The sequence below is a fragment of the Grampus griseus genome (assembly GCF_964374135.1).
Source record: "Grampus griseus genome assembly, chromosome: 1".
NCBI lineage: Eukaryota > Metazoa > Chordata > Mammalia > Artiodactyla > Delphinidae > Grampus > Grampus griseus.
In genome coordinates, this window is record NC_139017.1 from 165,087,607 (window position 1) to 165,111,410 (window position 23,804).

General features: G+C 49.6%; 1 protein-coding gene across 1 annotated transcript; it reads right to left on the bottom strand.

The window, feature by feature from the left end:
* Positions 1–8,983: 8,983 nt before the first annotated feature.
* Positions 8,984–9,298, bottom strand: LOC309834462 (bolA-like protein 1; the record flags this gene model as incomplete). The annotated part of the gene is made up of 1 exon (XM_082673270.1): positions 8,984–9,298. The coding sequence occupies one exon, from the start codon at positions 9,296–9,298 to the stop codon at positions 8,984–8,986; it is 315 nt and encodes a 104-aa protein (XP_082529396.1).
* Between the last annotated feature and the right edge of the window lie 14,506 nt (positions 9,299–23,804).

Here is a 23,804-nt window from a genome sequence, read left to right on the forward strand (position 1 = left end):
TGCATCTCAGTTCAGCCTGGCCACAGTTCAGGGCTCAGTAGCCCCGTGTGGCTTGTTTAGAGCAGCATGTCATTCAATCCTCACAACAGCTCACAAACAGCTAAGTGGTGCTGTTTCTCCCACTTTGCAAGCAAGGAAGCAGAGACTCAGAGGAGTATCTTGCCCAGGGTCACAGTTACTCCCTGGTGGGGCAGGATTTGAACCTGCATCTGTGTATCTCCAAAGCCTGTGTCTTCCTGTTGCCTGTTCTGTCTCTGGACCAACCTCTTCTCCCCAGAGTGAAGCAGCTGACGAGGGCTGAAGTCAAAACTTTAACTGAAGTCCTCTGACCCCAAACCCTGCAATGTTTCTACCTCAGCTGATTCCAGGGGACAGATTAGGGGGAAGTAATAACCCTCTAAAATGGGTTCTGATCCCTATTCTTCTAAGTCCTTGAGATGGCATGGGGATAGGGTGACAGAAGAGAACTGAGGACTTCTGGTAAGTTGTTAAATTCTCTTTCTGGGGGGGAGGGGGTTGTTAAGTGGTGGAAGGCAGGGGCTGCAGGGGATGGGGAGGGCCAGGGTGGCAACTAGACTAGGCACACTGGAAAGTAGCTGCAGGTGATCCTGGCATCTTTGGCAACGCCATGGTCAGCACTTCCTTCCGAGCCCAAACACTGGATTATCCAGAAATGCTCACTCCTGGAGCCTAGGGATGTAGGTAGAGTTCACAGTGAATTCTTCACCATCATTTTCACACTGATGCTTGGGACGTTATAATGGGATGATAAAGGTAAGACATTCTGATGGGCAGCTTACCCCAGGCTCTCGTGGGAAGATTCTCAGACCCACATTCATGCCTTGGAGGGGAAACCAGAGCCATGGAAGAATGGCTGGAAGCAAGGGGAGTTCCCTGGCATGTCCAGGGTGTGTGTTTGGTGACTCCAGAGATGTTGTGTGATGTTAAGAATAATGATCAGTAGCTGAGTATTCCTAACCTATTTATTATTATTATTTTTTAATAAATTTATTTTATTTTATTATTTTTATTTTTGGCTGCATTGGGTCTTCGTTGTTACACGCGGGCTTTCTCTAGACGAGCGGGGGCTACTCTTGGTGGCCATGCGAGGACTTCTCATTGTGGTGGCTTCTCTTGCTGTGGAGCACGAGCTCTAAGCGTGCGGGCTTCATTAGTTGTGGCCCATGGGCTTAGTTGCTCCGCGGCATGTGGGATCTTCCTGGACCAGGGCTCAAACCTGTGTCCCCTGCGTTGGCAGGCGGGTTCTTAACCACTGTGCCACCAGGGAAGCCCCTCACCTATTTATTATTCATCAATTATCCATCCACCCAGAGAGTCATCCATTCATGGTCCTGTATGCCTATCCACGCATCCACCTCTCAATTCCTTCACCCACCATTCATTCATTCTTCCCCCATCCTGTCACCTACCCGTCTATCACCGTCAACTCTGCACCCAACCCCGTGCTGAATGCTCGACGTGCAACAGTGAGTAAGACTCAGGCCTGGTGAGCAGACGGCACTTAGTCTAAGCAAGGGAGCAAGTGTGGTGATGGAAGGTTCTAGGAGCTCCAAGGAGGAAATGCCCAACCGTGACCAAGAGTCAGGAAGGCTGCCTGAGGAAGGAACATACAAGCTGGTCTTGAAAGAGGAACAGGGGCCTGTAAAGCCAGATGAAGGAAGCCTGGCTGATGAGACGGTCAGTGATGTGGGCTGGCCAGTGACACGAAAGAACCTGCAACAGAAGCTGGTGGGAGGAAATGAAGGAGGACTGGCCTTGAGCCAAGGTTTCATCCCAGGCTCTCACAAGTGGCTTAAAAACAGTAACAACACAGAAGTCCATCCCAACCTTACCTGGCCTGGCCTTCACTTAGCACCGGGTCTGGGATGTCAGACCCAGAAGACCTAGAGAGCAACTAAGTTATTCCCCTTATTGTATCAGAGAAACTGATGTGCCAAAGTCACATAGAGAGGGAGGGGGTCCCCAATCCCAGGTCTCTAACTCCAGTACATTCTGGGGTTCTCTCCATTAGAGTCTAGACCCCAACTCCCCCACACTCAACAAACTCTGGAGTCTAAACCCTTACAGCCCCTCAGTGCCTGGCACGGTGTTGGGCCCAGAGACAGGGAGCTTCCCTATTGCCACTGGACTTCTGCCCTGTCCCCACAAATAATCAGATTGGTAGAGCTCACTCATGCTCTTTCCATGGCTCCATTTAATTCCCACAACAGCCCCTGAGGACTGGAATTGCTCCTCCTTTTTACAGGTGGGGGAAAGGAAGTCTCAGAGAGGGCAAGGGGCTCGCCCAGCGTCACGCAGCTCAAACACAGCAGAGCCAGCAACCCGACTCCCCGTCCTGTACCTGATCCAGGACACCAGGCGATACCTCACGTGGTCTTGAATGTTCTGGCCCCCAGCTGATCCTGTGCCATTGAAGTGAGGGGCTGTGGACAGGTGGATTCAGCATGGACAGAAACCAAACCCAGGTGAGGGGCTGGGATCCTGGAGAGGAAAACTCAGAGATTGTTTTCACCTGTAACCTGCTCTGCCCCACCCAGCAATGGAAAATGTGTGTCAGAGGAAGCTGCCGGCTGGGGACAGGGTAGGTGTGCGTGGGTGACAGCTTGTGGAGGGGCACCTCGGGGGGCAGGATGTGCCGAGGCTGAGGGGCAACGTCAGGTGTGCAGAGTGGAGTTCGGGTTCTGCCCCCTGCACCCTGCCCACTGCCTTTTTCTCTCTGGTTCTCACTTTCTTTCTCATGCTCTCAGAACTAACGGTAAGACTTTCACTTCCAGAAGGATGGGCAGACTGTCCTATGAAAGCTGTCCCAAGCTCTACCTCCCAGATCTCCTTGGCTACTACTAATTCTCTGCTCCATAGTTCATACAAGCATTTATTGATCACCTGCTGTGTGCTCAGAGGCAGGAACGCAGAATGGCTTCTTCCCCAACCTGAGAAGTACACAATTTGGTGGAGACACAAACATGACGAGACAGGCTCAAGACCCAGGTGACACAATCCAGCAGGGGGCCAGGACGGTGGTCAGGGAGGTTTTCTGGAGGATAGCACGCCAAGCATAAGGGAGGTGATATTAACCATCCTTTCATGTGCTTCCTACAAGCCAGATTAAAGGGCTAAGTCTTTAGAGACTTTTGTACCTTTCCATCCTCAAACAAACCTGTGAGATAGGAAGTGCTAGTAGTCCCATTTTATAGGTGAGGAAATTGAGGCATTGAGGTAAGAATTTACGCAAGGTCTTACTGCCAGATGCTAGGAAACGGCAGAGCCAGGATTCAAAACCAGGTGGTCTGTTCTTAACCGCTCCACCAAGAAAAGGAAGAGGGAGCAGGTTTTGGGGGCAGATGGGGAGGTGTGGACGGAGTAACAAGAGGAAAGGCCCAAAGAGGAGATGGTGTGTTCGTGCTGAGAGGGGAGGGGAAGGTGCTGAGTGGTGAGGCTGGGAAGCAGCCAGGGCCCGGACAAGAAGTCCTCAAAGCCTTGCCCGGGGCACTGGGGAGCTATGGACAAGTTTTGAGCAAGGGAGTGACATGGACATGATTGCTCTAAAAAGATTCCCTCCTTTAAAGTGGTGGTCAGGGCTGAAATGGACAAAAGTGAAATATGATTTATTTCAATGTTTTTTAAATTTTTTATTATTTTTTATTTTTGGTTGTGTTGGGTCTTCGTTTCTGTGCGAGGGCTTTCTCTAGTTGGGGCGAGCGGGGGCCACTCTTCATCGTGGTGCGCGGACCTCTCACTATCGTGGCCTCTCTTGTTGCGGAGCACAGGCTCCAGACGCGCAGGCTCAGTAGTTGTGGCTCACCGGCCTAGTTGCTCCGCGGCATGTGGGATCTTCCCGGACCGGGGCATGAACCCATGTCCCCTGCATTGGCAGGCAGACTCTCAACCACTGCGCCACCAGAGAAGCCCCTATTTCAATGTTTTGTTAGTTTCCTAAGGCTACTGTAACACCGTACCACAAACGAGGTGGCTTACGGTAACAAATTTATTCTCTCTCACTGTTCTTCAGGTTAGAGGACTGAAATCAAGGCGTTGTCGGGGCCCTGTTGTCTGAGACTCTGTGTAGAAGCCTTTCTTGCCTCTTCCTAGCTTCTGGTGGTGGCCGTCAGTCCCTGGCATTCTGTGGTTTTCAGCTGCCTCACTCTAATCTCAGCCTCTGTCATCACACGGCATTCTCCCTGTGCGTCTCTCTCCTCTTCTTGTAAAGACACCAGTTATATTAGATTAAGGGCCAACCCTATTCCTGCATGATCTCATCTTATATTTGCAACAAGCTTATTCCCAAATAAGGTCACATTCTGAAGTCCTGAGGGTTAGTACTTCAGTGTATCTTTGGGGGGAACACAATCCAACCCATAACAGATGTCGTTAAAGTTCCTGTCCTATAGATAAATCTCAAATTTGAAAAAATCTTAGGCAGATTGCATGTCCCACTTTGAGATTCAGAAAATATGGCCTCAGCATATCTGTCCCCCACACTAATACTTTGCCCTAGTGACTACTAAATAAATGTTTGAGAAATATTGACTTGTGGTCCCATAAGGCCCTCAGGTCTTTCCTTAACAACTTAGAGAAATAGAATAAAAATCCCCAGAGAACCAAGTCAAGCTGCCCTCTGTCCTGGATTCCTGATGAGCAGCTGCTCCACTGACCTGGGCACCTCCTTCCCCTCCTGCCTGGGCACCAGCCTGGGAAATAGCCAGTCCTGAGAAGGTTAGAGAGAAGAGGCCTGAGCCTCTTTCCTCCCTGGATTAAACAGAACTCACTGTTCTCAGTCCTCTCCCTTGCTTCCCCATCCCAACAGGCTCAGACTGCTCCATTCAGACCAGTGTCCATGCTCTATCCCTGCCTCCGCCATTTGGTTCAGGGCTTTGCCTTAACCACTGGGACTATTGCCCGAGCCTTCAAACTGATTTCCCTGCAGCCAGCAGCCAATCAGGTCATCCTAAACATGAATCTGATGACTTCTCTCACTGCCATAAAACCTTCAATGGCTCCCTATTGTTCTCAGAATAAAGTCCAGGTCTCTCAGCCTAACGTTTCAGGCCTTGTCCAAGTTGGTCACCACATTGCTCTCCAGCTTATTTGTCACTCTTTCCCTACATATGCTCTATCTTGCAGGGAGCGAAGTTTCCAGAATTTCCATTTAAAGAGACTGGTGGAGCGCATTCCGGTTGGAAGGGGATACAGCAGGGAGCTTGTCTTAAAGCTGTCTTCGTAAGCAGGAACCCCTGAGCGTGGCTGTGCTGCCCTCTTTTCTGCATCTGCTCCTTGGCATGTGCTGTTCCTTCTACATGGAATGCTCTCTCCAAATCTCTATTTTCCAACACCTGACTCAAAGGACATCTTCACCCTGATCATATAACCAAAAGGGTGTCTCCCCGCTCCAAATATAGAGCATTTTGGTTGAACTTCCTTCTGAAGCTTATTCCCGTCCACCTTGTACTGACCTGAGGATGCACCTCCCTTCCCTTAGAGCCAGGTTCTGGTCCCAGGCCTGCAGCTGAATGGAAGGAAGAGCAGGTGAGAAAAGTGCCAGAACGTTGACCTGGCTGCTAATATCCTTTGCCAGCATCTTGCTTGGTGACCTTGGGCAAGTCTCTTTCCCTCTGTGGGCCTCAGTTTCCTCTCTGTAGAGTGGGACGTGGGGAAAGACATCTAAGCAGGGTGAAAGCGTGAGCTAAGTTTTTCCCTCCACCCCAGGCCTGGTCAAACCTTGGTCCTGTAAACAAGAGCTTCTAGGGCCCTTTATTTTTACATTAATTTGCATACATTTGCATAAGTGCTATAAAAGGCGCTGACTACATTTCATTCATAGAGAGAATTGAGACTGGCATCTAACTGATGTCCAGGGATGGAAAAGACTCACTAGCTCATGGTTTCATCCAAATTTTAGCAGTCAGAGTCTTCAGTAATTAGACCTCCAAGCCCTCTTTTTACAGATGAGTAACTGAGGCTCAGAAAGGGAAAGTGAGGAACCCAAGGTCACAGAGAGGTGAGGGACAGCAGGCTCCCGCTCAGGCTTCCCGCTGTGCTCCAGGGGGTTGCGCCAGGCACCTCAAGTGTCTCACCGTGCAAGGTGGAAGAAGGTGCAAGGAGGGCTTAGTGTTCTTTCTAGGCCCTTCTCTGCACCCCAGAATAACAAAGCCTGCTGGCTTGGCAGCCTCTGCAACCACCACAGGAAACCAAATAGTAGTAGAAAGTCAGATGGGAGTGGAAAATCCTCTCAGAGATGTTAGATCGTTGCTTTCACCTATTCTAAAAATAACCTGGTTTATTAGAGATTGATAGATGACAAGATAACCCACAAGTTCTTCCACGGGGGCCAGGGAGACGAGAGAGTGTGATGCTGTTTGAACAGAAAGGGAGTTGGGAGGTGCTGCAGGGGGTTGGTGCGCTGGCTGGACCCATGGAACTCAGTATTCAGCCACTGTCAATACAGGGCCGGCGGCAGGGCAGGTACCGCGCTAGGCTGTGGGAACACCATGAGTGGGACGCAGACATGGACGCTGCCTTCAAGAGATCTAGTCAAATGACGGGGGAGCCAGGTCACAACGTTGGACAAATAAAATCATTGCAAATTGGGATAAGTGCTATGAGGGAATGAGCAGTGCTGAGATGAAGACTAACGGGGAGACCAGGACGGGCAGGGAGGTGTCTGGAAGGAGGGGACATTTAAACTGAGACCAGCAGAGGGGGAAGGAGCCAGCCCAGCGAAGAATGGAGGGAAGGTCATCTCAGGAGAGAGCAGCACGTGCAAAAGCCCGAAGGCGGGAAGGTGCTCGGTGGTTCAAGAAACTGGAAGGCCAGTGCAGGGGGAAAGAGGGGAAAAGGGCTGTAGCCTTGCAGGAGGAGCTTGGAAGGGAGCAGGGCAAGCCCTGTGCTGGCTTTGAGAATCTGCTTGGGCTTATGGATTAGACTGGAGGTCAATGGGAAGCTCCTGAAGCAAGGTTTTCAGCAGTGGACTCACGGGGCGTGGCTTGCCTTCGAAGAAGCTTGCTCTTGCCTGCTGTGTGGGGTAATGATGGAGGGGGCTAGTGGCAAGAAGACCAGCGGACATGGTGTCCAGATAAGATCGCCAGTGGCTTGGACTAAGATGGGAAAGGAAAAACAGAGAGAACTAGATGGATTCAAAATATGTTTTGGAAATAAACTTCCCAGAAGCTGCAGATGGATTGGATCGGGGGTGGGGTGGAGGGAAGAGAGGAAGAGGGCTCTGGAGGGCACCTGGGTCTCTGGCCTGAGCGCCTGGTGGGTGGCAGTGCCATTTCCTGAGGTGGGGAAACGTGCAAGCAGGAGGGGCAGGGGTGGGAACCTGGTTTGGGGCATGTGGGTTTGAGGCATTTGCAGATTGCCAGGAGGTGGTTCCAGAGGCCCTAGCAGTCTCGGGTCATCTGATGAAAGCAGACAGTGGGTCCTTCCATCATTGAGGAAGTCTGAACAGTGAGCTCCAGGGGACCAGGGACAAGCTCTGGGTGGTTTTGTAGCTCCAGCACCTAGCAAACTGCCTTGCGCATAGTAGGTGCTCAAGGAGAAGTGGTGTATGAAAGGAGCTGGACCACCAGCTGGGTGAATTGGCTCACGACATGATGAGTGCTTAATAAATATTTCAGGAATTCTGTGACTCCTCTTCTCTCACCCCCACCCCCATCCAGTCAGTCAAAGATTCCTGCAGATATGACTTTCTTAGTGTTTCCCAAACCAGTCCTAATTCAGACCCTCAGCATTTAACAACATTAATGGTGAACTTTTTTTTTCATCATCCACAGTCATTTATTGATATCCAACTATATACATATGGCACATTTGAGGCACTAATAGAGAGAAGGAAATGCCCACCTACCCCTTGAAATGGAAATAATCGGAGGTGGGTTACACCATCTTTTGGAGAAAGATAGACCTAAAGGATTTTGTAGAAATAAAATTTTAGGGCAACAATGAATGATTTTTTTAAAAAAAATCCTAGGGCTGATTCATTTTTGCCATAGAAATATTAATTTAACATAAAGATTTATTTTCTTTTTTGTGTGTGTGACCTTTAACTGAGTACCTACTGTGTGCCAGGCACTGTGCTAGGCCCTTTATGAGTATATTATTCTCAGCTAACCTTCCTCCATTTGACTTCTCACGGCACTACTACACTAACCTGCTGTGTAATCTCCCTGCCTTCAGCCTCCACCCTCCAATCCATGCGCCATACTTCAACCAGGGCGGTATGAGAAGAATCAAAATCTGATCTGTCCTCCTCCACTTCAAATCTTCTCATCGTCTACAGAATCATGACCCATCGCCTTCACGTAGCTTGCAGTACACTGAGTTCCAGCTCTGCCTCATCTCCCACTGTGCCTCGTCTGATGTTCCTTGGAGCATCCAATGCTGTTTCTCGCCTCGGTGCCTTTGCTGGTATTGTGCCCTCCTCCAGGACTGCCCTTCCTGGTGCTGGTTCATCCACACTCACCATTTAAGGCTCAGCTCTTCATACCATCCTACAGTCCAGTACCAGCTGGATTGGGAACCCTCAGGCCACCGTTTCTCCACTCTGTGTTGACTCCATCGGCACCTATACATCATAAGAACTTTTTTTCATATAATTTCTCGTTCAGTGTACAGGATTATCTCCAACTTGCCAGGTCTGGTGGTTCCTTAGTCACAATTGAACGTGAAACAACTGGGCAGCTTTTCCTGATAGTCCAGGACAAGAGCAGTAGTCAGAGATTCTGCTCTTCCCTTGGGTTAGCTTTCATGGGAATGAGTTGCTATGTCTGGGGAATATGTATGTGCCAGTAGAAAGGGGTCCAGGGATCCTCATCCCTTACAAATCCCAGGCCCCAGTACTTTATTCTCCCCCAGTGCATTCCCATCCTGGTCCTTCCTTGAGTTCTCTTGCTCCCTCCCAGACAGTGGGGGACTGAGCCCTCATGTCCAGTTGGGGGTTCTCACTCCACTGGGCAGGGGTCTCTGACTAGATGGTCAGAGCATGGGCCAGCCCCACCAGCCCCTCAGACAGCACAGTGTGGACCAGCCAGTGCCATTGCAGGGGGCTCAGTCCCTGGAAGCGAGAGTCCACCACGGCCGCGCGGAAATGCACCTCCACTGCCCGGTGGGATATGTGGCCACTGCTCTCCATGAGCAGCTCCAGCACCTCGGGGTCCAGGGTCGGCTCCAACTTTGTGCAAATGGCCTTGGCGGGACGGATTGTCCCTGATCCTGCACTGTCCCGGACAGACAGACACAACCGCGTGGAGAACAGATACCTGACCAGGTACTCACTCAGCATCACTGTCCCTTCTGCTTTGGCTACAACAGTTCCGCTCAGGGACAGGGCTCCTGACGTTCTGGGTGAAATGCAGTCCCCATAATAACTTTTACTTCTTGAGACTTACTATGTGACAGGTACTGTACTAAGTGCTTTACAAATATTAAATAATTTAATCCTCACAACAATCTTACGAGGTGGGTCATTATTCTCCCCATTTTACAGATTTAGGAAACTGAGGCCCAGAGAGAGTAAGTGACTTGCATACAGCCACACAGCCAGTAAACGGCAGAGCCAAGCAGGATGGCTCCAAAGCCACATTCTTGACTGGTTTATTCAAATGCTTCAACCAATTGTCTGACGCATGTCTGTCTGCTTGCCTGTCTCACTTAGATCTGGGTCTTGTTGCTCCTTACCTTCAGTGCTGGCACACAGTAGGTGTTCAACCAAGCCTTCTAGAACAGGAGCCAGTTTGTAACCTTCCTACTTTGGACAGGGAGCCCGAGGGGAGGAAATGCTTTTCATTTTATGGTGTTCGGCGATCATCTATCCTACGTGATCACGTCCATTTTCACAACACTGCTGGGCGGGGGTTATTAGACCTACCTGTCAAATGAGGACGCAGAGGCCCAGAGAGGCTACAGAATTTGCCTGAGTCGCCCAGCTAGGAGCTGGCGGACATGGACATAAACCCCAAACTCTTGGCTCCAAGCTCAGTGCTCATTCCACACATGAGAAATGGAGCCAGGGGAGACGTTGCTGAACCCAAACCCAGTCCAGGGGGCATGGAGGCCCTGCTGAGTCAGGGGTCATTAATTACTCCCTCCCCAAGCATGGGGGAGCCTTTGGGGACAGAGGCCTGCTTCCCGTCCTTTCAGCCCTCAGGGACTGACACCTCTTTAGGGCAGGAAACTCTTCCTTGTCACAAAGCTCTAGCTTCCCCCTCTCCCCCCACCCCAGGCCACTCCCCTCCCTATCCCCCTCGAGGGTCCTGGTAAAAGCATCCGCTTGTCAGTGTAAATCTGCAGGGTTCAGACCAGCAGCTGGAGATGGATGGGCAGGAAGCAGTAACAATGGATGAAAGACCCTCTGTGCCCAGGTGGGTGGGGGAGGGAGAAGCAGGAAACAGAAGCCTCCCTCCTATGGAGGCCAGGAGCGGCTGGCCGGCTGGCGGGAGGCCTGGGATACCAGAACCTGCGGGGTTTATTTGGACTCCCCGAGGATCCAAGCTGGGAGCCCTTCGCAAACATCAGACCAGCTCATCTCCATGGGGTGCCAGGTCCAGGATGTGTGTGACAAGAATGTTGCTTTCATGCATCACTGTTTGTCCCCTGGGGCCTAGCACTGGGCCAGCGACACAGTAGGGGCTTGTTTGTGGAATGAAGAAATTAATCCGGCACTACTAATAACTAAAGAGTTAGAGTTTTACATTTATTCTCTTTTTTTTAAGAAAATTAGAAGGGTCCACCGTTATCCCTTTCCCCCTTCAGAGATTTTTGCACATACCCTTCCCTCTGCTTTTTGCAAGGTCAGTCCTTCTCATCCTCTAGTCGCAGCCCTAAAAAGCTCTTCAGTGAAGTTTTAGGACCAGCTTCAACCCCGCCCCCAGCTAAGGTAACCCCCAATCCCTTGCCCCCTTTAGCCCAGCACCCCAATGGTTTCCTTCATGGCATTTATTGTAATTAGAAATCTTCCCACTTAATATATAGCCTTATTTTTTAATTTCCTGTCTCTCCCACCAGAATGTAAGCTCCAAAAGGGCTTTTTGTTCATCGTTGTATCCCCAGGGCCGGGTACTTAGAAGATGCTCCATGAATAGTTGGTAGATAGATAAAGAGATGAACCACTGAATCCCTGCAATAATGTCATTCACACCCGATGCTCTGCAATCCGCTTCCTTGAAGAGAACAAAAGAGTCTCGCTCTTGCACCGACGATTCTAAAGCCCCAACCCACAGTGAGTGGCTAGTTCCCAGGTCAATAATTGTGATGATCACAAATCATTTTCGGGCTTTGCTTCCCCTACAGCAATTTTTGAGGTTCGTCAAAATCTGAGTGTGCACGGGTGGGGGTGGGGGTGGGGGGGATAGAGAGGTTGTATGTGAGAATGCCCACCATCTGTCCAGCGTGCTGCTGTGGATGCTGGGGTGGACAGGGCTGGTTCCATCAAATCCATCCATTTCAAAGATGGGAAAACCAAGGCCTAGAAATGGCAAGCCCACACACACACATCAATCCAGAGCTTTGGCAGCAGAGAGCTCAATAGAGCTGCAGATGTGCTGAGTCCTGAGATATGTTCATTCATTGAACAAGTATTTATTGAGCGCCTATTATGTGTCTGGCACTGTGCTAGGAACTGGGGATTAGGCAATGACTAAAGGCTGTGGGACTCAAAGGAATTAAGTAAAAGGCCCCGACCACCCGACACAGAACTCCTTCAGTGACCCCAAAAAGCAAGTCCTGCTTGGCCAGGTGTAAGAGCTGGGTGTGGGACAGGGAAGAACTACAGAGTCTTCGGAAGCAGAGAGAGAGAGGCCTGACCTGGGGCTGGACAGGGAGAATCCGAAATGGAGGGAAGTGCTGACTATGACTAAGGAGCCAGCTCAGCTGGGCAGGGGGCCGGTGGTTGACCCTCTCAGGCACTCGCTGTTGCCAGCCGGGTTGCACTGGTGCCCAGAAATGCACTGCCTTCAAGTAAAGCAGTTGTGCTGTCTCACCACTGTGGGACCCAATCAAGAGAGAAGGCCGAAGGCCATTCATTCACTCAGGAGACTCATATCTTAATATAAGATATGCCAGACCCTACGCTGAACCCTGAAGCTGCCGAGCTGAAGGAGACATAGTCTCATCCCTAAAAGTCCTCAGCACTGGTGGGGGCACACAGACACGCAGACAGGCCATTCCAGTCCCGAGGTCCCGGCCACCTCAAGACAGCCCAGGTCAGCAAGGAAATCCATTAGTGGTGCTTTCCCGACTCCCTCTTCTGTCTACACCAGCGATATCAGGGACGATTAAGAACCTCAGGAGACCAGACAGCCCTGGGACTGGACTCAGCTCCACCTCTAGGTCAACACATGACCAGAAGCAAGTGACTTAACGTCTCTGAACCTTAGTTCCCTCATCGGTAAAATGGGGATAATAATAGTACCAGCTTGAGCGGTGCTGTAAGAATTTGATGAAATCAGCTACAAAGCTCTTGGCATACAAGTGCTTAAGAAATGGTAAGCCAAAAGCAGACTTCTCTTTTGGGTAGAAATTCTGTGCACTCCAATAGCCTGCGGCTTGCTGTCACAGTTACCACTATTCACAATCCAACAAGCTCCAGGCATGGATGGGGGGTCAGTGAGTTGTGCAACAAACATGTATGGGGGACTGGCTCTATGCCTGGCCTGGGGGAGCAAACGTGAATGAGAGCCAGCCCTGACTCAGGAGCTACTCGCCATCCAGGGAAGAGGAACGCATATGTTAGTATGCTTGTAACGAAACGTGATTCGTATTATTATAGATACGATCCGAGGCTCAGTAGACAGTTCTCTGAGGTGGCCTCATTTACACCTCACAACGGTTCTTTACAAGGTACACGTTGTTATCCCCATTTCACTGATGAGCAAACTGAGGCTTGGAGAGGCCAATTCACCTGCCCAGGGTCACATAAACTCTGTCTATCTGTCTGCAGAACCCTTGCTCTGTCCTCATAAGCACCCTGAACACTGCAAATCCTGTTTCTCCAAAGTCCCATATGGGGACTTCCCTGGTGGTCCAGTGGCTAAGACTCTGTGCTCCCAATGCAGGGGGCCCGGGTTTGATCCCTGTTCAGGGAACTAGATCCCGCATGCCACAACTAAGAGTTTGCATGCACAGCTAAAGATCCTGCATGCCACAACTAAAAAAAGAAAAAGGATCCCACATGCCGCAACGAACATCCCACGTGCTGCAACTAAGACCAGGTGCAGCCAAATAAATAAATAGATATTTTTTTAAAAACCCACAACATTGTAAATCACCTATACTCCAATACAAAAATTTTTTTTAATTGAAAAAAAAAAAAAGTCCCCTACAAATGTTGGTGCATTCAGTCAGTGAACACTTATTGCATCCTTGCCAGGTGCCAAACCCAGTCCTAGGTACGTTGGGAGTGGAGATGAACAGGACAGGGTCCCTGCCCCCACCTGCAGCCAGCAAAGAGGTTGATTTGGGGCATGTTGGGGCTTTGTCCCCATATCTTCTTGCTGACGCTGCTAGGGGAAACTCTGGAACTGGTTCAGCTTTCCCTGCCATCACCGTGCTCATAGGGCTGCTGGGAAAGGCCGAGGGAGGGAGGCTGTGACAGTTTCAGGCCCCCAGGGCCACCATGTCCTCTCAGCCAGGCTCTGACTCACCACCCACAGCTGCCTTCGGCCTCAGGCAGCCCTGTTGCTGGAAATAGACCCGGGGCCAAGAGCAAGAGCTGGGGAGGGGGGTGGGGAGGGCAGGGTGGGGGCAAGGAGGGAGGGGGGCAGGGAGATAGCACCTGCACACGTGGCTCCCGTTCCCATTCTCCCCTCCAGGAAGCAGAGAAAGGTCATTCAATAGAGCCCACCCGAAATAGCCGGACTTGGGAATATCCCTGGGGATTGAAGACCCCAGCCTATGGGAGGCTGTCCCAGGAACAGTGAGGATCCCACAATGCTCGGTGGTTCTGAGCACTTGCTGTGTGCCAGGAATTGGCCTACATAAGTGCTTTGCATGTCTTAATGATCTCATTGAACTCTCACAGCTCCCCGGGAGGTTGTACCACGATTAAGCCCATTTTACAGATGAGGAACTTGAGAATCAGAGAAGCAAAGTAACTTGCCTAAAACCACAGAGCCCCTGTATTTGACAATGTGGACCCTCCTCAAGCTCCCCACCCAATCCCAGCTCAAAGGGCTCATTCCAGGTCAGATGTGCCAGCTTGGTTGCCATTTACCCTGCCTAAATCACATTCCCTTTTTGCCAGGGTAAGGTCTCCCTTCTTACTGCTCTGGGAAGCAGAAATTAAACCATAATCCTCCTCTCTTCCCTACCTATCTCAACTCTGCTCAGCTTTCAGTCCAAGTCTGATCGTGTCGCCTTCCTGTCTAAAACCTGCAGTGACTCCCCATCGTCCTCCAGATAGAGTATATTCAAGGCCCTTTGTAAACTGGGCCCTGCCCATTTCTCCAGCTTCATAGCTCACCAGTCTTTTCTTGGGCAGGTCAGGAGACCTCCCGGGGCTCTCTCTCTTGGTAGGCGGATGACACCTCTGTGCAGTGAGGAGAATGAAGGAGCTGATGCGTGCAGAATACCTAGGAGAGCACTGGGTGCATGGTTGGTGTTTCGTAAACCTTCCTGCCCCACTACCAGCTCTTAGCCAGAGGCTGAGGCAGAGTCAGTGGTGAGCGAAACGGTCTCTTTGCAGCCAAGCTGGGGTCAAGGGCTTTGTGGTGGGCCAGCCAAGGGCTGTCAGTACCGTTGGAATTCATCAGTTTGAGAAATTCTGAAAGGTTTCAGGGCAACAGCAGTTGGAACTGGGGTAGGGGCGGGGGAGGTAAATGAACTGTTGATGAGAATGTAAAATGGTACAACCACTGTGGAAAACAGTATAGTGATTCTTCAAAAACTTAAAAATAGAAGTGCCGTGTGATCTAGCAATTCCACTCCTGGGCATATACCCAAAGGAACTGAAAGCAGGGTCTCAGAGACATCTGAACACCCATGCACGTAGCAGCATTCTTCACAATAACTAAACATGGAAGCAACTAAAATGTCCATCTATGGATGAATGGACAAACAAAATGTGGTCTATCCATATAATGGAATACTATTTAGCCTCAAAAAGGAAGGAAATTCTGACACTTGGTACAGCATGGAGGAACCATGGAGGGCATCATGCTAAGTGAAATAAGTCATCACAAAAAGACAAATAATGATATGATTCCACTTACACGAGGAACTTAGATGAGTCGACTAAATTCATAGAGACAGAGACTTCCCTGATGGTACAGTGGTTAAGAATCCGCCTGCCAGGGCTTCCCTGGTGGCGCAGTGGTTGAGAGTCCGCCTGCCGATGCAGAGGACACGGGTTCGTGCCCTGGTCTGGGAAGATCCCACATGCCGTGGAGCAGCTGGACCCATGAACCGTGGCCGCTGAGCCTGCGCGTCTAGAGCCTGTGCTCCGCAACGGGAGAGGCCACAACAGTAAGAGGCCCTCATACCACAAAAAAAAAAAAAAAAAAAGAATCCGCCTGCCAATGCAGGGGACACGGGTTCGATCCCTGGTCGGGGAAGATCCCACGTGCTGCGGAGCAACTAAGCCCTTGCACCACAACTACTGAAGCCCGTGTGCCTAGACACCGTGCTCTGCAGCAAGAGAAGCCACTGCAATGAGAAGCCTGCGTACCGCAACGAAGAGTAGCCCCCGCTCGCCGCAACTAGAGAAAGCCCGCGTGCAGCAATGAACACCCAAGGCAGCCAAAAATAAATAAATTAAATAAATAAATTATAAAACATAAAATAAAATAAAATAAATGAATTCATAGAGACAGAAAGTAGAATGGTGGTTGCCAGAGGCTGGGGTGAGGGGGAATGGGGAGTTATTGTTTAATGGGTACAGAGTTTCAGTTTTACAAGATGAAAAGTGTTATGGAAATGGATGGTGGTGAGAATAGAAGATTATAAAAATATTTAATGCCCCTGAACTGTATACTTAAAAATGGTTAAGTTGGTAAATTTTCTGTTTGTGTATTTTACTACAAAAAAAAATTGGGAAAAAAAGGCAAAGGAAACCAACTTTCATAGTAGGATCTTTTTTATCTTCACCACAATCTAGAAGGTAGATATACCCACTATAGAAAGGACAACTGAGGTCAGAAAGGTGATGATTCACCAGGGTGTCAGGGAGAGAGCTGGATCTGGGACCAGGTCTGTCAGGCCCCAAAGCCCATGCTCTTCCCTTGCCTGCACCCAGTGCCTGGGGGATGGAGAGCATTGCCTTAGAAGAGGAGGTCCTTGGGTCGGGGTGGGGCTGGGGAATGAAGAGCTTGAATGGAGGCCTAAGGCAGGACTGGTTCCAGAACTCCTAGCAGGTGTGAGTGCAGTGAGTGGAGGTGAAGAGCTGGGGTGAGGTCATCTGTGACAAGCAGAGAAGCCTGGACTTGAGCCTTCTCCCTCTCCCCACTTCCCAGATGAGGAAACTGAGGACCTGTGCCTCGCCCAGTCCTCCATAATGCAGTGGGTGGGTGGCCTGCTGGAGAGGGGCTGAGGGAAGAAAGGAGATGCAGGTTGGGCAGCAGCTGCCACCTCTCCCCGCTTGCCCGCCCACTGCGCACTCCTCCCAGGACCACTCCCCCAACCCCGGGCTTGGCCTGGTCGCCTGACTTACAGGTGGGAGTGACTCAGGCCCGGGGCCCACTCTGGTGGCCCTGGCCCCTGGGCCACAATGGAGCTCTGGGCCTCTCCGCTGTGATGTCAGGGCCCTTCCTTCCTCCCACATCTGCTTGAAAAGGTCACCTATTTTAAACTCTTTCTCACCCCACCCTGTCCCTCCCCCCAAAAGAGGATGAGTTTTTCTAACCTGTGTCAACAGCTCAGTTCAGTATCCAAACATCTTTCTCTCCTGATGCCCATCATCAGGGCCTCCACCAGAAAACTCTAGCCCCCGCGGACTCCCCCAGGTAGGAGGAACCCACCCTAGCTGCTTTTAATTTGATAAAGAATTCCCGAGCGTCTACTGCACGCCAAGCACTGTCCTTGGCCGCCAAGGATAGATCCCTGCCTTCCTGGAGCTTTCATTTTAATGGAGGCAGACAGACAACAAATGGATGAGTCAACAAATTCAGTAACAAGATAATTTCTAATGGTGACCAGTGCTATAAAGAAAATAAAACAGGCTGAGAAGTTAGTGACATGAGTGGCTACTCCACACAGAGTGGTCAAGGAAGGCTTCACTGAGGAGGTGACAGATTTCAGAAAGAGCATCCCAAGGAGAGAGAAGAGCAAGTGCAAAGGCCTTGAGGGTGTAATGGAAAGGTATGTTAGAGCAGGGGTTCTCCACATGGGTCCCCAACCAGCAGCATCCCCTGGGAACCAGTTAGAAATGTAAGTTCTTGGGACCTACTCCAGACATACTAAAAACATTTAAGGGTGGAACCTAGCAGGCTGAGTTTTTAATAAGTCCTCTAGGTGATTCTGATGCACCTTGAAATTTGAGGGTCGCTGCATTTTTACTCAGGAGGAAAGTCTTGTGGCTGGAGTGTAGTGGCAGGGAGAGGGGTATCCCCTGATTCTTGGTCTCATTCTAGCCCATCCATTCACTGCCTTGCCTACTCCTGGCCTCACCATCCTGGCCCACTCAAGGCAAAGCTGACAGCCCTCCCAAAGCTTCTCATTGCCCTCTGGCTGAAATTAAAACCTCTCAGCTGGGCTTAGGAGACCCCTCATGATCTGCCCTCACCTACCGCTCCAGCCCCATCCCTCACCCTTCTCCCTTGCAAATCTTACGCTCCTAAATACAGATGTTCCTGAACTCCTCCAAACATTCTGTTCTCTTTGTCTAGAATACTATTTCTCGACTTCTTCACCTGGCTAATTTTCACCCCTCCTTCAAAGCACAACTCCCTCCTTCAGGAATTCCTCCCTGACTGCCTAGTTAGGGTGCAGGAGCCCACGTCTCTGCTTCCACACCAACCAGCCCCCAGGCTTCCCCATCACTGTGTTCATCACTTAGGTTTGACATTATCTGAGGGAAGAAAGGTTGTTTTTACTTTTATTTTTATTTCCAGTTCTATTGAGATATAATTGACATATAACATTGTATTAGTTTAAGGTATACAACATAATGATTTGTATATGTATGTATTGTGAAGTGATTACCACAGTAAGCTTAGTTAACATCCATCACCTCACATAGTTACAAATTTATTTTTTCTTGTGATGAGAACTTTTAAGAGCTGCTTACTGTCCTAGCAACTTTCAAATATACAATACGGTAAACTTCAGCCACCAAGCTGCACATTACATCCCCAGAACCTATTTCTCTTATAATTGGAAGTTTGTACCTTTTGACCACCTTCATTCAATTTCCCCCCACCGCCGGGTTGTTTTTTAAATGAATTTTTTTCTATTTAATTACACAGGTAATACATGAACATGGACTTATTATAAAATTTTCAAACATACAGTTACAGTGAAAGATCTCCTCTTGGATGCCCGTTTGCTGTCCATTCATACATTTTTGGGTGCACTGCACACATACGTATAGGTGTACAGAAGTTAAAGGTTCATTTTGAGGTTTTTTTCATTTGTAAATGGAATCATATGGGTAAGAATTGTTCAGTAACTTGTTTTCTTTACTTAACAGTGTCTTGGAGGTCATCTATGTCAGAACATGGAGACATACCTTACTGTTTTTAACTACCATATAATATTCCAAAATATGATTGTACTGTCTTTTTTTAGCCGTTCCCTAAATGTATTAATCATGTTTTAAATTTTCTGGGGGTTTTTTTGTTTTTTTTTTTTTTTTGCGGTACGCGGGCCTCCCACTGTTGTGGCCTCTCCCGTTGCGGAGCACAGGCTCCGGACGCGCAGGCTCAGCGGCCACGGCTCACGGGCCCAGCCGCTCCGCGGCACGTGGGATCTTCCCGGACCGGGGCACAAACCCGCGTCCCCTGAATCAGCAGGCGGACCCCCAACCCCTGCGCCACCAGGGAAGCCCAATTTTCTGTACTTTATGATGCTTTCACATTCTAGAGCCTTGCTAATCCTGGATAGATTGCTCCTCGCAGGGCTAGCAATTTCCTAGGTATCCATAGTAAACAACTTGCCTGAGAACACGCCTTTTATATACAAACCAACCAATTCAAAACCCATATCCCCAATCACCTCTTCTATCTAACTCTCACACATCAAGTCAGTATTTTCCCTGCCCTAAATCACCCCAGGGCCGGGTACTGGACACCCAGGAACCACCCCTACAGCCCAGAGCTTACTAACATTCAAACTAGCAATCCTAAGCAGTTCAAACTTGCCCACCCTACCTTGCCCATTCCTTCCCAGGGGAACCACGATAAAGGCTCTGGGCCACGATCTCACTTGCTTCTTCTGGTTCCTGACTGACCCTGGTGCTTCCTCATGTAGCCTTATGTGGTGTGGTGTGCCCCCATCTCTTTGGAACTGTAAGTCATAAAACTTCTTTCAGTGTCATTGGCCTTACTGTTGTCATGCAATCACCTCTATAAATTAACCCCAGGTACAATAAAAACACAGAATGATGGACATTTAGAGGTTTTCAATTTTCCACTGTTACAGAAAAAGCTACAATGATCATCTTGCATATGCCTCTTTGTACATATGTGTATTTCTTTAGCTGGTGGCACAGCTGGGTGCTAATTACCTAATTACTCATTGACCTCCATGGGCGATGCCCCTCCCAAGCAGAGCCCCTGATCCCTTCACCTTGTCAGTTTCGTAACTATTGAATCACAGAATGAATACGACTCCTCCTCAGGGATGGTCCCTGGAATGGTTTGGTAAGCACCGAAGAAGCTCTGCGGTATAAAACATCTTCTCCATCCACCCTGTCCCCTGAATCTCCTACCGTGTGAACCTTAGCATTACCTGGTCAAGGGAGATTTCCCCTGGAAAGTAGAACACAGCCAGAAAGTCAGTGTGAGATCTGTCAGAATCATGCCACAAGGAAAGAACGCAGGGAGCTTCTGGGTTAGTCAACATCTGGAGATTTGTGGGAAGGGGCACTCGGAAAGTGCATGGAAGCTCCATGCCTGTTCCCACATACCTTGCCCTACCCAAGTCGTCCATCCGGCTGTTCCTGAGTTATATCCTTTTATAATAAACTGGTAATCTATTAATAACGTTGGCCCTGCCCACTGGAAAGCAATGGGTTTCCTGGAGCTTTGCTGCTGGGACTCCCTTCTTCAGCCTACATAGGGCTGCCCCATTCAAACGTGCCTGGCTTCCAAGCTCTGGTCTAGGTCTGGCTTCCAGTGACACTGGTCTAGGCTGAGGCTGTGCTTTGCATCTCTTTGGCTTTAAAGATATTGAAATATACCCCCATCTCCCATATAACTCTAAAGACTTCATTAAAACATCTTTTTAAGAAAGAAAGAGGGAATTCCCTGGTGGTCCAGTGGTTAGGATTCTGCCCTTCCACTGCAGGGGGCCCGGGTTCGATCCCTGGTCAGGGAACTAAGATCCCACAAGCCAAGCAGTGAGGCCAAAAAAAAAAAAGTAAGAAAGAAACTGGTTTTACAGTCAGAAGATCTGAACAAGTCACTCTACCCCTCTGAGTCTTGGTTTCCTCACCTCCCAGAGTGACTGTCAGAATACATGTAATACATATAATAATGTGTATAAAGCCCCTCACGAGTAGATGTGCTAAAAACAAAACATGCTGTGTCTTCTCCATTTGCCCCTCCAGATTGGCTCTCCCTTTTCCACCTAAGGAAGCATCTGGGCTTCTCTGCTCTCTGGCTCCCACTTGGAATTGGCCAGTGGAAACACTGGCAGAAGACTGTTGTCTAAAGGAAGAGAGAGAAGTCAGGTATTTATTGTCCTGTCTCCCTTTTCCCTGCTGGGCTGGGCTGACTGTGTTGAGTGTGTCTACCTAAGGCCACAGCTCTTTTCCTGTAGCTACAGTCTCCCCACTCCTTCCCTTCACCCCTTCAGGGCTGTTGCTAGTCCCTAATTGCCCACCCATCCCTTATCCCTGCCAACCCTTTCAGAGATTAAGGCTCTTTATTAAACTCTCTCCAGGTGCCCCTTCCAGGGGGCCATCTGCTTCCTGCTGGAACGTTGACTGATGCAAGGAACCACTTTCCCTGCAGGTGCTCTCCCTGCCTGTCCTGCACCCCGCTGCAGAAAGAAGGTCCCTGTATCCCAAAGGATAGACCAGTTTTGAGGAAGTCTTCAGAGGAGTGAGACCCCAGTTGGGAGAGGAGGACTAGAAGGGGAGTCTCTGCAGAGCTGAGACTTGTCTATCCAACTCCTTTCTATCAGCCCCAGTGTCCAGGGTCTGGGACACTGACTCACACCGGTAAACCCATCCAGGACCAACCAGTATACCCCAAACCAGCATATTCATTGATCCTGAGAGAGATACAGGCAGAGTAGCAAGAATCCTGAGGTCAGCTGGTCAGGAGGTTCTCTTTCAGGAATCGGTAGTAATAATAAGAGTGACCAGATACTGAGCACCTACTGTGTGTCTAGGCACTGTGCTAGAACTTTCATTCATTCATTCAGCAAATATTTATCAAGCGTCTACTATATGCTGGATACCATTCTAAGCCGTGGGGATATGGCCATGAACACAACAGATAAGAACACTGCCCTCGGGCTTCCCTGGTGGCGCAGTGGTTAAGAATCCGCCCGCCAATGCAGGAGACATGTGTTTGAGCCCTGGTCCGGGAAGATCCCACGTGCCGCAGAGCAACTAAGCCAGTGAGCCACAACTACCGAGCCTGCGCTCTAGAGCCCGCGAGCCACAACTACTGAGCCCGCGTGCCACAACTACTGAAGCCCGCGCACCTAGAGCCCATGCTCCCAACAAGAGAGGCCACCACAGTGAGAAGCCCGCGCACCGCAACGAAGAGTAGCCCCTGCTCACCGCAACCAGAGAAAAGCCTGCGTGCAGCAATGAAGACCCAACGCAGCCAAAAATAAATAAATAAAGTAAAATAAACAAATTTATTAAAAAAAAAAAAAAGAACGCTGCCCTCTTGGAGCCCTAGGAGAAGAGCATCTGTGATCCTAGTTTGTCCTTGAATAAGGCTATTGAGGTCCAGAAACTTGCCAAAGGCACTCAGCAGGTAAATGGCTGAGCCAAGATCTGAACCCAGGCTTCCCAGCAGGAATCATCATCTTAGAAAACTACAGGAGGATGGGGGGCAGCTTGGGAAGAGCCAAACCCAACTCTCTGGAGTGAGAGGACCTGGGAGGAGGATGTCTTGAGCTTGGGGGAGGGGCTGCGAGGCTCCCATCTGTATTCCAGATGCCTGCTGTGACTAAAATATAGGATCCGGGGCCCAGGGTGACACAGCCTGGGAAGGATGCTCTGTGAAACGATGTTCATAGTTATTACTTCTTGGTAATTTCCTTCTTGATGTAAAATTTGTGAGTCACGGTCTCAGAACCTGTCTAGGTTTCGCAATCCACACAGATGATTGCAGACACTATCGTGTCTCCTGCCAGCACATTTTCGACAGTCATTTCTCCCCCCTCTCCCCCACAATTTGGGACATTAGGGATTTATTTTGGAAGGTTGGTGGGAGCAAGGCAGGGAAAGGTAAGCACAGGACGTTATGGGCCACTCAGGGGGCAGTCGTGCCAAAGGTCTGGTCAGAGTTCCCTCTCCCCAAACTCAAGCAGACATCCATTTCGTTGAGCACCTACTATGGGCAGACAGTGGATTAAGCAAAGTTGGGCAGTGGTTAAAACCAGACCCTGGATTGACTGGATTCAAGTTCCAGCTCTACCACTTTCTGGCTGTGTGACTTCAGGCAAGTCATTTTACCTCTCTGAGCCTCAGTTTCCTTATGGGTGAAATGTTAGAAATAATAGTGCCTCCCTAACAGGGTTGCTATGAGAATGAAGCAACAGATCTAAATGCTTAGAAGAGGACACAGCACACTGTGAGTGAGCAAAAATGGTTAACAGTCATTACCATCATCAAACACAAGTAGAGAAACACACATGTGACATGTTCACATCACATTTGCATATGTATAATAATAATGCAATTGTGATACAGATGGATACTCATGGTGGGCAGTTTCATCCCTCACGTGCGCTTTTCAGCACTGACACCGCACCCTTGCTTAGCATGAATTCGCTAGGTCTCTTCGAGGTCTCAGTTCAAATATCGCCTCTTTAGAGGATCCTCTCCAACTGCCCAATCTACTCAGAAAGGTGTTCTGTCTCTACCTTGTCATCCTTTTTATTCTCCTCATAGAACTTACCATTCTCTGACACATTCCTGTTGTCATTTGTTTATTTACTTATGCTCATGCCTCTCCCATAAAAATGTAAGTTTCCATGAGGGTGGGAGCCTGACATCCTGGTCCCTTCTCAATTTTTCAAAGCCAAGTACAATGCCTGGCACATAGTAGGCACTGAAAAAACATTTGTTCAGGGAATTCCCTTGTGGTCCAGTGGTTAGGACTTGGTGCTTTCACTGCCAGGGCTGGATTTGATCCCTGGTCGGGGAACTAAGATCCCGCAAGACGTGCTGCCAAAAAAAAGAAAAAATTGTTCAAAGAACAACTAATAAATTTGCTCTTCCCTTTACCCCTCTTTAGGCACCATGTATCTCCTTTTTACAGAGGAAGGTAATGGAGGCTCAGGGAGACAAGATGATTGGTGGTTTAGCCTCAAGCTTGCCTGTCTTAGTCACTGAGCGGCCCCACTTTGCATCTGAGCTGTGTCCCAGAGAGCGACAGGATGAGGTGGTGATGGTCAGATGTGGCAACCAGAGTTGTCTGCCCTCCATCCCACTCCTGGTACCACGTGGTGTA